At 38.4% G+C, this 17610-nt stretch overlaps 1 protein-coding gene across 5 annotated transcripts in view; it reads right to left on the bottom strand.

The window, feature by feature from the left end:
- WDR33 (WD repeat domain 33) overlaps positions 1-17610 on the bottom strand; it is a 90559-nt gene that overhangs the window by 24049 nt on the left and 48900 nt on the right. Inside the window, exon 8 of one of the 5 annotated variants that reach the window (XM_010974629.3) lies at positions 2672-3721. The exons of 2 other annotated variants lie outside the window; for them this stretch is intronic. In XM_010974629.3, the coding sequence (XP_010972931.1) occupies positions 3714-3721 (8 nt within the window). In that variant the 3' untranslated portion in view covers positions 2672-3713. Of the gene's footprint in view, positions 1-2671; positions 3722-7219; positions 7429-12258; positions 15966-17610 lie in introns of those variants that run through there. 2 more of the 5 variants (XM_064484671.1, XM_010974628.3) reach the window with 2 other exon arrangements.

Genomic DNA, 17610 nt, shown 5'->3' with positions numbered 1-17610 from the left:
AGAAAACTTAGGCTGGTAATAGTGTTTTAGGGAGAAGAGATGGCATGAGAGTAAGAAGGCATTTACTTTTCTGTATTACCTGAAGTTCACGTGTGCTTTTTATTACTTTATTTAATGGCAGCTGCCTTTGGTTTCCCTCTATTCAAAATGCAAGGGAATGACTGATACCAATTAGCACCTTTGTTTGCCAATACAAACTAACCAGTGCCTGTGGTCCCAGGGAGATGTGCTTCAGAGCTGCAGTGGGGACGCAAGTTTTCATTGAAAGCTCTTGGACTCGGCATGGCTGAATTAAGTTTCAAGGATACGGGTTTTGTGACCTGGCATGCCATATATGAAAATGTAATCTTATATAAATTATCTCATAGAAAAAGGATTGAATCCCAAACACATGGCTTATCAGTTTCAACCATTAACCCTAAAGAATGCCTTTAACACTGATTTTTATCGTTTCAAAAGTCCAGAATTTCAGGATAGAATTATTCCAAGTTCTTTGTTATCCTCAAACATGGAAATTCCAAGAATGTGGTGTTCGCAACACAGAAGCAATTAATACAGACTTAACGGAACATTCAAGTGACAACTGTTTTTACCACCTAGTAACCTAGATATTTTAGTACTAAACTTAACAGCTTGCTGATGGGTCAAGATTTTAGGACTAAAATTGTCTTGCCACCAAAAAACCAAGTATTTTTTAAAGTGGCATTTAGACTTTTCAGAATCAAGCTCATAAAAAATACAAAGATAAAATGCTCGAGAACACCAAACCTGCTCCAGATACTACAAAGCCTAACACAGAAACGAAGTGTAGCCCTGCAGGATTGACAGGAGTCGACAGGTAGATTGTAGTAAACACACAATCCTCAGTAGGATGGCAGAGCTTCAGAGAAGCCAGCGATGTAGGCACACGGTTACCAAGTAAAAACTCCAGAAGCCCCGGGGAAAGGTCCTAAGAACCTTGGCCACGCTTGACTTCAATTAGAAACGGAGGCTATGCTTGAAGAAAGATTTCAATATTGGGATAATACTGAAAGATTGAAAGATTTCAAAATTGGTACCACTGCCATATTCTAAAAATGCAAACCCTTATATAAAGAACAAGAGTGTCAGGACGAATCTATGTGTACGAGCCCCTTTGAATGCTTATAAATACTTGAGAATTTAACCTGCACTGTTCAATACAGCAGCTGTTAGTCACATGTGGCTATTTAAATTAGTTTTAATTACAGTTAAAACTAGCCCCTCAGTCACAGCAGCGACATTTCAAGTGCATAGTGTGCCTGCTGGCCAGCACACTGGACAGCGTTAGTACAGATCTCCATCACCACAAGAAGTCCTACTGGACAACACTGAGTTAGACTGTAATTAGCCATTTTAAAGAAAGCTTCTCCTTAAAGTCCCATAATCCTATTAATTTTATTCACTATCTCAGTTACACAATGAATAGCAATGACAAAAATATCTTCAACAGATACTAGTGCCAGGGAAGACCTGCAAAGTTCTACAGCCCTGTAACTTTGTAAAACAAGGTGAAAATGAGGCTTAAAAGGGTTAGGCTCGTGTCCAGAGGTGGCTGGGATTACCTGATTCCCACTCCACCCTTCCCTTCTTGTCTCTAAACCTGACATCCAAATGAAGGGGCAGAATTGTTCCCTTTGTTTTGTTTCACTTATCAACCAACTCTTGCTTTCTCAAGTCTAACTGAGGAGGGTCAGAAGACAAACTTCTGCATACCTTTCCATCTCTCAGAACTATGCAAGAAAAGAACTTAGGGTTAAATTCTAAAAATACATACAAAAATATGAATTACTTTTTAACTCTCTGAGAATTAGATTGATCCGGAAGACCAGGATCTTGTTAAGAATAAAGGCATGTGGCAACCATGACTTAATTAACTCTACCCAAAGAAATCCCAAATTAATCTAACCAGACGGGTTACTTTCAGAGCTTAAGCCTTGAGGGCAATAAGTTTTGCATCATTTCTTAGCTAACCAAACATCCCCTCAGGGTCCTATTTCAAAGAACAGTGACAGAATGAGCATCTCTGGGAGACAGGTGACATTGCTGCATGGATTAACCTGTGTCTGACACTCCAGGATGGTTTAGCTTATTACTTCACAATAGTTATTTGCAGAAAGCAACCTTTAACTGTACGTTAGGACTTATACTGAATGGGAAGGTAGACAATAATCTTATTTATTCTGCTTGAGCACTCTTTCACACGTTTATTTCTCTTTCACCCATTCACAATTCAAAATAAGTGTGCTCAATAGCAACATTTATTGGGCTCCTACTATTAAGAACAGAACTGAACACTGAGGAAGTATTTATGGAATCAATAAATAATAACCGTCAGGAAAGTTAGTACGTAAAATAAAAAAATTTTCTGAATATAGATTGAAAGTAAGCTGACAGAACTAATGCAAGGAGAGAACTTTCTCCACAAAATAAGAACAGAAAAAAGTATTTTTTAAAAAGTTACATAAGTAGGACTGAACTAGCAAGGTGCAGAATGCAAAAAAGACTTTTCCTAACTAATGACAAAATGCTTAATGCATTGTTGCTCTTTAAAGGAGATCCTAGAAATATAATGTAGAGGCTCCCTAATAAACCCTAAAATTTTAAGACTAACAGGGTAGATGGTTTAGTCCTTAGCTATTAGGTGAACAAATCTAGACTTACTTTTTTAACAGTCAGTTTGTTAACTTCCTATCTCAGTAAAGTGTAGTGCAGGGAAGGCTGGAGGCCAGTAAGGAAACAAGGTCTGTTCGGGGGTTCTTCCCTTAGAGGAGGAGGCTCCTTGGCTTCTGTGAAACTCTATGAAAACTTGGTGCCCCTGTGCATTTTCCAAGAAACTCATCTGTCCTCCACAAACTCACCAGATCCTAAGGGGCTTATCCCCCCACACAGGTACATAGCCCTGCCTTAAGACAATGCATTTCACCCAAGGGCTCGGTGAACAGTCTGAAAATCAATATACAGAGTTTTATTTGAAGGTCAGAAATAGTGTCCATTTTCCCATTTTATTTCTCCTGGATCAGACCATTATATCAACAAATCTTAAGAAAATTTTCTTTTATACATAACTTACAAAAAGCACCAAGATTTTCTAATACAGGAAGGGGAAAAAAGCAAACAAAATTCAAGTACCATCTTGTACAACATTAACAGCTGAAGAACTGTTATTCAAGAAAGCGTGGCAAACATTAACAACGAACTCAGGCTGCTTCCAGCCACAAGAACATAAAAGGTAACAGATCAGATTAAGGCAGAGGGTGTGTGTAGCCATGGTCCACAGCTAGACGCTTCAGTAAATCAGCAGAATCAAAAATTTTTAAAATTAAGGAGCATAAGTAACTGGTACGTTGGTCAATGAACATGCAATTTATTAACATTTTACCTTCCCTTTTTGCAGAATGATTTTAAACTTGATTCAGCACTGAACATCTACTGAAGGAATAATTACTATCTTTGTCATCTAAGTCTAGAAAGTAACATTAGGGAAAAACTATGAAATTAAATGGAAATCAATTCTGGAAACGAGTACACCTCTAGGCAGCGTTTACATGAAGCACAGTCCAAGCAACAACGGTGCACAGGGTCACAGGTGAGGGGCTCCTCGGCCAAACAGCTGGGCAATGCTCAGGTAAAAAAAACCCGGGACTGGTAAGTTTCTTCCCACGTGTGAGAGCTTCCAGCGCTTTCAATGTACGTTACAAACCTGTAGGTGAGAAGCTGACCATGAGTCTCTTTCTCAGAATACTTCCAAGTCCCTCAGAAGACTAACTTGTGAAACTCTGAATCTGCTAGCTTATTCTGTGGTCTGGCAATGATGACCAAATTCAGGTCAGCAGACACCTCTGCGGGAGAGGAAGCGTACTGGAGAGAAGCGAGTAAAGGGACCCGTCACACATGCGTCTTTTTAAAATTCATACATAAGCATGGCAAAATGTAAGGATCTGACAGAGCTGAGCACTAACACAAAAGTGGTATCAGGTTATAAGAAACTGAAACATACGGAGTCAGAAGAGCATCCTGTATACAAAGAAACTCAAAGGGACTATCTGATATTCAAAGGATGTAGCAGATACATCATAGATGTCCCAATCTTCTACTTAACTCACACATTTAATTTGCATATTCAAGTAAAATGGTTTCTATTTATTTGTACCATGGATTTACAGTGACAAAGGCTGGGCCTAAAAGAAATTGTCAAGTAGGTTAAAAATTGAAATTAAGCATATGTCTCAAGATTAATGCCATGTAACTACTTTTGGTGCAAAGTGAAAAAAACTATGAATCTCTGACTAAATATGTAATTTCTGCCCAATAAAAACACATGCAGACATAAGCTTTGCTGCAACCTGCGTGTCACACTGCTGTTAAAGTCACACAGTTGTGTGGGGGAAGGGTCAGAGGAAAGCACAACTTCCATTTGAGTTAATTTTAAAAACTGTATTTATAAAAAAAATCTTGGGGGTAGTGAAAGGAGGGAAAAAAATCAGATGACTACCGATACAACAGGGAAATCCACATTTTTTCCCCACAGCACTGTCTGAGAGTGTACAGAATGGGTGTCAACTCTCTGCCCTTCAGTTAGAGTAACAAGAAAGAAGCAATTCTGCAGCATGTTTTGTGCCAACCAGCAAGTTCCTCTTTGTTGGCTTTTAAAAACATTTAAAATATATTTTTAAAAAATACAAGGCTATTTTGGAGACTATTTATCAAAGAAGATTAAATGGAAGGAACCCAACAACCAAACACTGTTTCAGCCTCATTGCTGCTGCCCTGCCCCAACAGCTGGATGTTAACAACCAATGTTGCAAAGTGCTTCAGCCTTCTGAGATGGGAGATACTCTGTGTTCCACACAATGCAGAAATCAGCAGCAAAGTCCTTTGTAAGAAAGGGTACACTAGTGTGTGTGTGCATGTGTGTGTAATTATAGTCTAATGCTCTCGTGTGCATTTCTGCACACATTCATATTTCAATAGTAAGAAAGAAAATGTAAAACCAAAAAAAACCTTTAAAAGAATGAGCAGGACTACCAGAAAAGAGCAGTACCTATGTGACTTAATAATAGTTATTAGTCTCAGCAGACACCTTGGCCAAGAATGACAGAAGCCATGATTGAAACTCCTAATTAAGAAGAAAAAGCAAAACCATTTAAAATGATACTGTAGGGTCACTTCTAGGGTAAGCCTTCCTTCTGAAAACAAGATAAAAATAGCTGGCCATATTAAGGAGACTGTTTTTTGTTTTTGTTTTTTTTTTTAAGTTGAAAGTTTAGACACATAAGGGCAACAAATAATCCAGGCCAAGGTAGTAATTCACCCACCCCATGGCAATCACAGCCACGCACAGCATCAACTGTACGTTGAATCTCTGAGTTCTGCCAGGATCTTCTGGGGTATATTTGCATACTGTCGGTAAAAGTGGTTCCCTATTTAATCCCGTCCATTTATTACTACTCCCCTCTTAGAAGAAAGAATGGTAGCAATGGTCAAGTTATAGAAATTTACCTGTCTCAGAACAAAAAGGTTACGTGAACCCCTAAATACTGCCAGGGGTGGGTGTCTATCACATGATCCCCAGCAGATTATAATTTCTAGCTATAACTAAGAATTTTTTCTATGACTGAATAGTCTGATATGGCATTACACTCCAATCAGATCTTGATTCTTGTCTTCATTTCTGTTTCAAAACAGAAACAAGATATCGGAGGAAACTTCATCTGGGAGCTGGTGATATTACCTAGTTCCCATCACAGTGAAAGCATAATCCAGTAAAATAAATATCCATTAGTCCATAGTGATATAAATAAATAGTAAACAAGAGGGGGAGAATCTCTCGAACATGAAATTCCAAATAACTCAGGTTCACCCTCAGTGCTGTGGAACATAACTCCCACCCCTGAAGTGTGGGCTGTGCTTCACGACTTGCCTTCAAAGGGAACTGTACAGAGATGGGGAGGGCAGTCTTACACTGGAGCATGCTGACAAACACTGCTTCCACCTACTGATCAAAGTCAACATCAAGTAGGGTTGACAGTATACACCTCTTACTCTGATGTGACTTAAAAAAAAAGGGTACTTTACCACTGGAATCTTCCTCCCCAAAATCCCATAAAACCAAAACCCATGGTGAAAAAAAAAAAAAGAAGATAAACCCCAACTGAGGGACATTCCACAACTACCATAAAACTTCTCATCAAAACACTGGCCGCAAGAAGACAGTGGAACAAACCACAATCTTGATAGTGCTACAGTGAGGGAAAAACTTTGACTCTAGAATCTGTGTCCAGCCAAAGCCTCATTATAAATGAAATGAGGAAATATAATACATTTTCAAAATTTTGCCCATAGATCTCAGAAAGACCTAAAGATCTTAACCATTCAAGAAATGTGGGAACCAAGTAATGCTTATTAGGAAATGTGAAAATCCAAAGCAGCTCAAATTAAACTTAACATATTGTAAAGAATACCATTATTTCCTTGTGAGGTGTTTAAAATCTGCCATCTTCTTGTACTTCGTTGCATGAATGAATGTATGATGAAAAAGCCCAGAGAGCAAAAAAAAATACATCTACACATCTTGTATTAAAAACCAAAATTGCAGGGCAGAGCTCAGCAGTAGTGTGTGCTTAGCATGTACAAGGTCCTGGGTTCAATCCCCAGTACCTCCATTTAAGTAAATAAATAAATACCTAATTACCCACCCCATTCAAAATACATTTTTTTAAAAACTGTGTTTCTAGGGAAAACAGATCAATGTTTTATTTTCCCTCCTCTCTGAGCAGTGTCAAGGGTGAATCTCAAAACTTCTCATCTCCACGTACAATCTGCTACAGCTCCCTCCCTCTGGAAGAAGTAACCAAGAGAGAAAATTAGCTGTGGCCAACAGGCGCATAGGTACAGTGTCAGAACAGTTTTATTTGGAATCAAGTAAAGGGTATGTTAAATACAATGTAATTCATATAGGTACTATGTTTAATGTTCATGTGCTATACAATGATTAACAGTAAAAAAAAAAGGAGTAAACTTGATCTGTTTAAACCTCAAATGTCACTTAACAGTTATGACCTTCTATAATTTACTTAACCCTTGCTCAGCCTTAATGTTTCATGTGTAAAATGAATTACTCAATTACTGAGTTGTTTCAAGAATTAAATAAAATGTATGAAGCACTTATTAGCAACATGCCTATCACACATTTTGAATAATCAATTTTAAAAAGCTCTTATTTTAATCCAATCTCTGCCCTGAAAAAGCTCACCATGGGGATAGATTATTTCCATGTAGAGTTATTTAGTAAGAGCTGTTAACTACCATGAACAGAAGACTGGAAAGCAAAAAATGACTCAGTTTGAAAGTACTTCTCCAAAGTGAGACTTTGTAAGGCTTTGCTAAATTTCAGTCTTCAAATGAACCCTGAGAAAAAAGAACACAGTTCTAATTATCAACATCCAACGTAAGTACCAGACTTGATCTAATGCCTAAAATGGGGGCCATCACTGCCTTTGCTGTATTATTTTTACTATGTTTTAAGTACCTAAGGAAGACAGTATTTTTGATGACAGAGAATACAATTCACCCCACTAGAATAAAATGCATTCTCCAATACTGAGATAATACCAATCACTTTCTTTTATATTCATTAAGTAAATGTTCGAAAATTCTCTTAATTTTTCTATTTTAAAAGAGTATTAACTCAGTTCTAGGAAAAAAAGAAATCTACAGGAAAATAGTAGGTTTAACTCAAGATTCTTTCGGTTAATTGATCACTTACCTCTAAATCCCCCAAATGCTACGGGTTACCTTAAGCTTCAAATATATGATCAAAAACTTAAATACATAACATAATATTTCTTAAGAAATGGAGAAATGACAGAAGTAGAAGAATACCAGGAGAAAAGTAAGGGAAACTGTTTCAAGGTCATCACTGTCAAAAAAGGACTGTGTCTTGGAGTAAATTATGATTTTACTACTAGGTGAAATTATATACGCAGGCCCCTCCCAAATTACTTTCAAAGGTTTACAGTAGATGCACTTATTTCCCAAGACTGTCACTGACCACAAATTTTTTAAAAATTCCAAAAAACTTCACCCTAAATGTGGGCATCCTCCAAAAACAGTTGGGCTCAGTGATGAATAAATCAGAGCAGAGAAAAATAAAACCCAAAATCCAGAGGGCTGTTGGGGCCTTAGAAAGGCTCCAGGCTCCCCGACAGCTCGGTGACCAAGGCCGTGACGCTGCAATGAGGGTGATTACAGAGTCTCCTTGGCGCAACCTGTCCAGGCCCCCACCTCTTGACCCCTCATCTGTAGAGAACAGCTACACTCAGCTAAAGCCAGGCAGCAACTTTCTAAAGGACGCAAAGGTAAGCCTGGGGAGAAATCCCACAGCAAGGCTTAAGGCTGGAGAGGAAAGTAGCACAAATCTCATGCCGATGCCACACTATGACCCTAACAGAAGAAGGGAGGGGACAGAGAGCGAGAAAGGGGGAGATGACATGGGGGGGGGGGTCCCGTCCACCCAAGAGTGAAATAAACAAAGTAAGCCCTCCATCCCAGACCACAGCACACTCACTCTGGCAACGTGGCAGTTGCCAGTTTACTCCAAGACTGTTCTCCCCCATCCAGCATCCAGCTCACCACACACACACACACACACACACACACGTACAGAGTCCACAGTGAGGTCTACTACCAAGCAAAGGAGTCTTTTGGGCAAGTGGACTTATTCAACTGCAAAAGAAATGAAAGACAGCAACTTTATACTAATCACACAAATCATTCAAATGCTTGGACAACCAAAGATCACTGGACATTTGAGAAAAACCACTAAGAGGAAAGAGAAAGACCAGGAAAAAGGAACAGATTAAGTGATCCAAGGGAGAACAAACAGGAACAACAGACCCAACCAGACAGACACACACACACGTCTCAATCACTGTACTACAAGCTTTAAAGGGCATATGCATTTCAAATAAACAATGTTAACGGGCCACTATGAAAAATGAAAAGACCAGAGAACCACTAGGAGGTGTTGGAGATTAAACACACAGTGGATAAAATAAAAATTTCATCAGAAGAGCTGAGTAACAGATTGGGCATGACTGAAGATCCTATTCTGGAAGATAAAACATAAGAAATCTCTCAATACTTAGAGAAAAGGACAGAAACAAAGTATAAATGAAAAAGAAATACAAGGGAGACAGCTCTAAGAGGGCTAACATTCATATACTGAGTTCTAAAAGACAATCAGAGACGATGGGAAATGATCATCAAAGAAAGAAGAAAAACCCTTTTAATGGAATAAAGATTTGAGACTGCAGGTCAAAGTGAGCCAATAAAGACTCAGTTTAAAATACTTACATCTATACCTACGGTTTAAAAAAAAAAAAAAAAACAGTCCACAAGGAAAAAGAGATCATTTAAAAAACACCCAGAGGGGAAAACCAGGTTACATACAAATAACAAGAACTGGAGTAGCATCTGAATTCTCGTCAGCAGAACTGATAGAAAATAGTGGAGGTCTTCAAAATTGTAAGGGAAAAGGATTTCAAACCTAGAATCTGAAACCCACACTATGAGTCAAGTATGATGGCAAATTACAGATCTCTTCTGACATCAGAATTTTGAAATTTACCTCTCAAGCACTGTTTGTGAAGATTTTTTTGAAAGTGTAAGAGTGGACCTACCAGGGGAGGGCAAACAAAACCCAGTGTGACTGCAGTCACAGGCACAGAAGACAGTCAGACTCAATTAGAGCAGGAAGTCAGAAAAGCTGGTGAAGAGTGCCTTCAAAAATAAAAACAAATCCCATTTACTATGATTGCAAAATTAAAAGAAAAAACGCTGATAAAGGCTTTTAGTGCCATCAAGAAAAAAGAAAATAATTAGAATTGCAAGAAAAAAATAAAGCACACTAAATTGTGGCGTTAACTTTCAGCAGTTTATGGGGTTTAAGAATCTCACTTGACCTTGACATTCTTCAAGTAGGACGATTTACAACTGCCACAGGGTTTATTATAAACTGATTATACTTGTTTCTGAGATCAATACGATCATTCATAGTCGTGTGCTTCTATTTATCAGTTCCACTTTTTTAAAAAGAATTTCTAAGTGGTTAAAAATCCTTGCCAGTGCTTATTTTAAATAAAGGGAGATAAACAGGAGAAAAGCAGAAAGAAACCGAGGGGCATAGATTTCCTTACGTAACATAACGGTGAGTCAAGGAATGTTGCCTAAAGTTGATAGCCCCCCCAAATAAAGAACTAAGAACATTTAAAGCTTTAAGGGAACTATCAAAACAACTATAATTTGTAACAAAACCCAGGAGGTAGAAGGCATGACTGGTGGTGTTAAGTAAGTACATGAAATTCCTCATCTTTCATGATAGGAAGTAAAGAGACACTGTGTCAGACAGATATACCAGAAAATACAAGCACATGATTTTAATTCTGATGGTAACCACAGGAATAAACAAAACAAAATAGTTTTAAAGCATTATCCAAACTCCATCCCTGTATGGTGCCGGAGAAAAGATTTTTACCATGGGTGCGTATTATTTATACATTTTTAAAATAAGCTTACATTTTGAAATGGTGGAAATTTCCTAAAATGTTAATCCTACGTTATCTCTAGAACTTCTGGCTGAACCACAATAATATTCTTAAACTTTTTCATTAATGACTCCAGGACAGTGAGAATGACTCAGAAGTATCTTTGAAAAGCTTAAATGTTCCTATTCTTTGACCCACCAAGTTTATTGTTAGGATTCTATCCTGAAGGAAAATTTACATGAGTGGGAAGAAATATAAAGGTACCAGGAGGCTTAGTGCACAACGTCGTCTTAGTAAAACCCTCTTGCAAACCCTAAATGTCTACAAGTGAGAACGGTTAAATCACCTACGGTAGATACGTGCTATGGAACATTACAGAGCAGTTCCCTGAAAAGACGGGAGGAGTGATGACATGAAAGATGACCGTGATACACTGTGTCGTGAGAAAAGCAAACAGCAAAAGAATATACGTAGTATAATCCCATTTCAGCAGTTTTTAGAAGGTATCTTTCTGCATATGCGTAAGAGCTGTGGAAACACTCACACCAAACTATTCATGGAATAATGACGACCCCTGGAAGTGAGATTAGAAAAGGCGAGGGGAAGACACTGACTTTTTACTTTTCAGTGTTTGAGCTTTTCATGAATGTTTATTACCTTGGTAAAAGGCAGAAAATTCTCAAGAAAACCTTGACATTAATCCCACCCAATTCTTTCTTTACCTTTCCCTCAACACTGATGCATCACAGACCTCAGCCTTCCACGTGGCACATAGTGGGCATGTGTGATCCAGACACTACAACTCTCCCCAAATCACACTTCCACGTGATCCACAGAGTACACTTGTCGCCATGCATGACTGATGAAAAAAATGCACCTTAATGTTGCATGGGGTCTTCAGCTTGGCTGGTTAGGGAACGGCGCTGCTAATGGTCAAGGTTGCAAGTTGGCCTGCATTTGTATTCGTCTGTCATCTTCCTGGTGACGGACAAGATGTGGAAAGATCAGAGTAAACCCATCTGAACTAGTGAGAACACTTCTCAAGAGATACATCCTGATGGTGGGCTTCAGTCTCACGGCTGTATGGTGAAGAACACGTGTGTGTATCCGTGCAGCCAGTATGGACATCAGTGTCTCCCAGAGAGAGAGTGCTGCTCAGCCAGGTACTGCGGCCCGTCTGAACTCGGTGGGGCCAGGGTCATGCTGGACCACAAAGTTCTCAGTTTCTGGGCTTTAATCCTCATCTTCAGCCACCACACCGAACCCGAAACCAAAGTAACACGGCAGAGGAAAGGCATCCCAACCTTAACTGTGCTTGAATTAATGATTTTTCTTTTACTACTCATTTTTAGAAAAGGCAACAATAGAAGGAGAAAGTCAAAGACTGAGGAAAAATAGAGTAAATACGGATTTAACTGCTAGTTATATAAATATCTCTAACAATGGAGTATGTGATTATGATCTAACTTAAAATGTCTATTAAAAATGCCCAAATAACTTACACTACAAAGACATATCCTTTTTTGTTTTTGGCCTTTATATTTTTTCAACATATTTTAACCTAATAAAAAGTAGCAATGGAAAGAATATTCTGCTCTAAATCTATCAAGTAACAGTATATCTTATATTCACCAAATATGAATTACTTAACTAGAACTCAAAAAAACAGCTAGTGATTCTCAGAAAAGATTCAAATATATTATCCATTCAAAAACCAAACAAGCAAGCAACCAAAAAAGGGAAAAGAACGGGGACAGGTGGGGGTGAAGTACTGTCTTAGGTCATGCTGTGGTCCTGAGATGCCAGTGGAAGTAAAGTCTGAGGACTGGTATAAAGTTTTAAAAATAAGTCATACTTCCATTTCAATATAATGTTATTTATTTAATATGGCTTACAATACAGTTAATTTTATCAATGACACTTCTAAGCTAAGAACTACCACTGAAAACAGGGTAACAATATATGACAGCCCATCTAGGTTCTTGATCTACCAATCTCCTCATAGATAAACCCTTTGTATCTTTCCTACTCAATTCATCTTTCCTTGCATATATATGACTTACACAATGAACATCTACTTCACGTCTGCAACATGACAAGTGCTTTCTATGTACTTCTGGGACCCTCACAACAACCCTGTGAGGTAGGTACCGTGAGCCCCACTGTACAGAGGAGGAAATGCACACTGAGAGAGACTGACTTGCAGAGCTGGCACTCAAAGCCAGACCTGCTGCTCTCAAATGAGTCATGCTGAAAACCCCACAGGAAAAACAAAGATTGCCCTAAGTAGAAACTATGACTGTACCTAGAATTTTGGAGCAGCTGGAGAAGAGGTTGGATAACATTAACGGCTTTTTCTTCCTTGTCACTTAACCACTGTAAACAGCAATTACACTCTAGTCTATCATTTCATTTTAAAGGTAACAATACACAAAACAGAAAATTGACTCCTCCCTTCTTACAGGAAAAAAAATGGTGTATTGCAAATATACTTGCTCATCACGGACTATGAAGACAGAGTAAACTGGTGCTACCCTACCTCAACCCTCCTGGTAAGTGGATAGTTACAAAGAAAACATAAATGCAAATCTACTGGTTACGGTGAATAACAGGAAGAGGGAATCTTGTGGGGATCAGGAAAGTGGATTGCTGCCCAGATGGATTTAATTTCAAAATGCAAAACCTTATCTGGACACTTTAAGTCAAGACAATGTGCCACAAACCTTTGTGCCTCGGGTACATAAAGATGCATTCTGGCATTTACATGTGATTTAGACCAAGATAAAAATGGTAACATACTAATCTGAAATCTGTGGCAACTCGGAAATGCCTTTCCCATGTAAAAATATGTACTGTACTTACTAAATAAAATCTAAATGATAGTTCATTACAGGCTGTTTAAGACTTCAATTGAACACATTTTTCTTCAGGAAAAAAATCTTATTCTGTAAAGTCATCATCCTCAGTTTGGTCCAAATTAACCACATTCTCGTGCTACTACTGCTCTCTCCAGAGCATCAAGCTGTCAGAAATTCTGCCATCTAAATTCTTTCTTAAAGTTTTCTAAGGTTCTCATAAACCTTCAAAGCTATCACAGAGATTTCAATGACAAAACATGATTATATTCTTTGTTTCTGTAGGAAAACTCAACAGACCAATGGCAGAACTCACAGCACCACCCAGAGACCAGGACCTGCGCCGTGCGCTGCTTGTCTAATGGAACTCTAATCATGTGACACCATCCAAATGTGCGCTAGACTTTTCATAAGTACCACAGTCAACTCTTAATTACAAACCTAGCTTTTCTAGTTTTAAAATTTACTCAATATTTACCAAATGATAAAGATTCATTATGAAGGAGAATATATTATTCAAGGTGAAGATACAACAGAAGGTTATCTTGCATTTTTCTGGGAAACAAATTTTGTTCTCAAGACCTCCACGTTTTAAAATGTTATCTCCACACTTCCATGAGCAGATGCCCCCAAAATATCTGATTTTAAAAAGCTAACACTTTTAAAGTCACAAGAACTTTAAGAACTACCTCATTAATCACAAGGATATTTTTCTATGTACCATCACACAATAATGCAGTGCTTTTAGAATATATATGAAATTAAGATAGCGTTAAAATATACATATATAGCATTAAGTGATGCTTAAAAAAAAAAAGCTCTCCAGCTATCACTTGTATGCTCATAAAGACAGGACTGATGGACTCCCTCCTCCATATCCAGGGCCTGGCCCACAGTACATAGCAATTATCTGAATAAATGAAATTAAATGTAAATTTCTTTTCAGTGATTTTTGATGGCAGTGACTAAAACTAGAGTGGAGCTATGAAAACATGGCCCCTTTTTTTTTGGTCTTAGGTCAACCTGAGAAGAATTTTACTATTATTATAATTTTAAACTGGAAGGTTTTTAACAGTGTTCCTAAGTCTGAAAGCCTTTAGAACTCTTTGATATGTACTGCTATATATTAGCATAGACAATACAGAAAATAAACAGCTGGCTCTTCCCGTATGTAAAGAAAGAACTAATCCCTAGACACTGAATTTAGGAGGATAAACTTTAGGGTCCCCAGAAAGATTAATGCAAGAAAATTCACTCATTTTGTTTCTTAAAAAGAGTGTGTTTTACCCATTACAGGTACCCCTACTTTTCCAAAGCTCGCTTTACACAGCTTCACTTTGATGAGAGACCTGTGTTAGTGCAGGCAGACTTCTGAGATATTGTGGGTTCAGTTCCAGACCACAATAAAGCAAACACTGTAATTAAGCAAAGCACATGAATTTTTGGCTTCCCAGTGCATATAAGTTATGTTAACATATAAGTCCACTAAGTGTGCAACAGCAGTATGTTTAAAAAAATGTACAGATCTTAATTTAAAAAACACTGCTGGAAAATGGTGCCAATAGGCTTGCTTGACGCAGGCATAAATCTTCAGTTTGTAAAAGACGCACCACCTGCGAAGCACAATGAAACAAGGTATGCCTGTACCTATTTCTCCTATCAGAAAAAAATCCAAAGAGGATTTTCACTTTTACAAAAAAGGCAAACGGTGCTTGTTTTGCAGCAAAGCCACTCCAGAGGCAGTGGCCACCCTGAGCAACAAGAGGGATGCCAGCAAGCCCCTTCCCCCGGAACTCCGCTCAGCATCTCAGCACCCAGTTCTGGTGGCCCTGAACTGCATCTGGGAGCCTCTGTGCTGTGCCTCTATTTATTTTGTGCATCCGTTAGCAAGTTGTGTCCTACTTTAACAGAGTAGGGGAAACCTCTTAACTACTTCTAGGCAGCTAACAATTGACACGCTTCCCAATTACAGTTTTGTAAAAATGTACCTGTCAGTATCACTGCAGCTTGTTCCAGTGATGGGCCTATTGTCACTGCTACTAAATCCTGACCTTCCCCAGCTGGTCCCTATATAGTAAGACCCAGTGGGACTTAAATGCTTTGGAGGAGGGGGAAAAAAAAAGCAGTCCCTAACCTCTGAGAACTAATCTGATGCTAACAGCTAAGCCTCAAATGTTATTACAAACTGATCTGACACTTATAGCTAAATCATTCTGTTCTCCTGTTGGATAAACTCACTAAACATCTGTACGTCATTAAGTCATTCTGAGACCAGGATGAAGTGAGACAAAAACAACATCCTGCACAACCCACTAAATACCAAACCTCTCTGCTAAAAGAGGGACAGCCGTCACTTTCTTGAACCCTCACCCCAATTTCCCAAAGTCCAAATCCTCCAATACAACCTTTATAACACCCTCTTACTGAGAGACCCCACTGTTCCCCCGTGGTCTATGTTCTTCGCTGAGACAAATAGTAAATCCAACTTGTTCGACTACAGGTGTGTTCCCGGTGGTCTGACTGCAGGTACTGCTATCTGTGAATACTAATGGTAGAATGGAAACAGACTGAGTGTTCTAGCATTACAAAATGACTCTAAAACATGGCTTATTAATGGACATCTCATAATTCACAGGGAAGGCAGCTTTGGCTGACTTTGACGTAAGATTTTTTCCATTTTGCTTTTTAATATCAAGACCACACTAGTAAGTGTTGAAAAGCTCAGACAATGTGAAAAGCAGTATTGCCGACCACACTGAGAATTGGGAAGGCACAGGGGAAGCCCAGCCAAGCAGACTTGGAGAACGAGTAGGAGTTCACCAAGTCACTGCAGTGGGAGGCATGCTCAAGTATCTGGGCTACACCCAGATTCAGAGTATTTTCAAACAAGGATTCCAGGAATAAAGCCAAAGGTACAGAAGGAAAAGATGAAAGAAACTTTTTTTTAAACAATAGTGCTCACCACAACTACTAGGAAATGTGGATAATAGGATAGCTATGAGAAGAAAATGAAGATTTTCATATGTACTTTTTCACTAAAGATTTTTTTAATGTGTAAAAATCTACTTTGCAGCTGAATGTTATTTTTGTAAGTATTAATCACATTCAGACAGGCGTAGAAAAACCAAGAATGTCACTTTATCAACTATAAAATCAGCTTCTAAAAAAAACAAACCTGTGAAAAAAAAATCACTCATTACTTACCTTCCAGATAACACTGGAAGATTTTCATGTCTAGGCGGTGGGGACATGGGGTAAATACGTGCCAGTTCCCCAAATGTCTACTGAGTCCTTCCTGGTCATGGAAGATCTAAGGTTGGAGTTCAGTGTGAGATACCAAACATGAAAGTCACTGTTGTCAAAGGCACCACATTTCTTAGGAAACTGCACGGCGGGAGTTCTGGCCGAGAGAGAACATTTTCACCACCACTGCCCTCTATCTGTACTATAGGTACTGCAATCTGATTTCCTTTGTTAGACAGGTAGTACCACTTAACTTTATGGGTCATGAAAACCTGGTTATTCAACAAGCAGAAGGAGCAATGATTTAAACCCATCTTCTGATGTCACTATCCAGTTCAAAACCAGGCCTTAATACATCAATTAAAAGATGTTTAAAAGCTTATCTGAAGACAATATATATCATACCATGGAATGCCTATGTAACTTACAGAGGAAAATGAAGTCTGTGGTCTCCCCAAGTCCATGTGGTAAATGAGGTAATCAGAGATATTTTCGGGGAACAGCGGGCTAAATATTCATAAGATATATTTTATGGCAGATTTATATCCTTTCACCTACATTTTTATCAAATATTAGAAGTAATCCAAGAAGGCTGACCCTTCCACTAAATCCAACCTCCTCTATAAATCTTAACTTTTTTAAGAAATGCAGATTTGTTGCCTGATGAATTTTAGCACATTTAACTCAAATGTGATTATAAAATACTAATGAAAGAAACCACAATTCAGGCGTGCCTCCTCTAGGCCTGAAACTCAGTTCTGAGTCTTTCAAACACCTGTCATTTCACGGGCTTCAATCTCTAATACCCAATTCCTAAATCAGAAGTGTGTTATCATCTCATTTCCTCACTGTGGGAGGACAGCAGATTTTCCTTTTTTTTTTTTTTAAAAAAAAAGGTCCAAAATATAAAGGAAAAAAACTACACTTAAAACAGTTAATTCAAAAAT

Source organism: Camelus dromedarius, chromosome 4, assembly GCF_036321535.1.
Source record: "Camelus dromedarius isolate mCamDro1 chromosome 4, mCamDro1.pat, whole genome shotgun sequence".
NCBI lineage: Eukaryota > Metazoa > Chordata > Mammalia > Artiodactyla > Camelidae > Camelus > Camelus dromedarius.
Note: the sequence above shows the minus strand (reverse complement) of the source record. Positions and strands in the feature narration are given on the sequence as shown.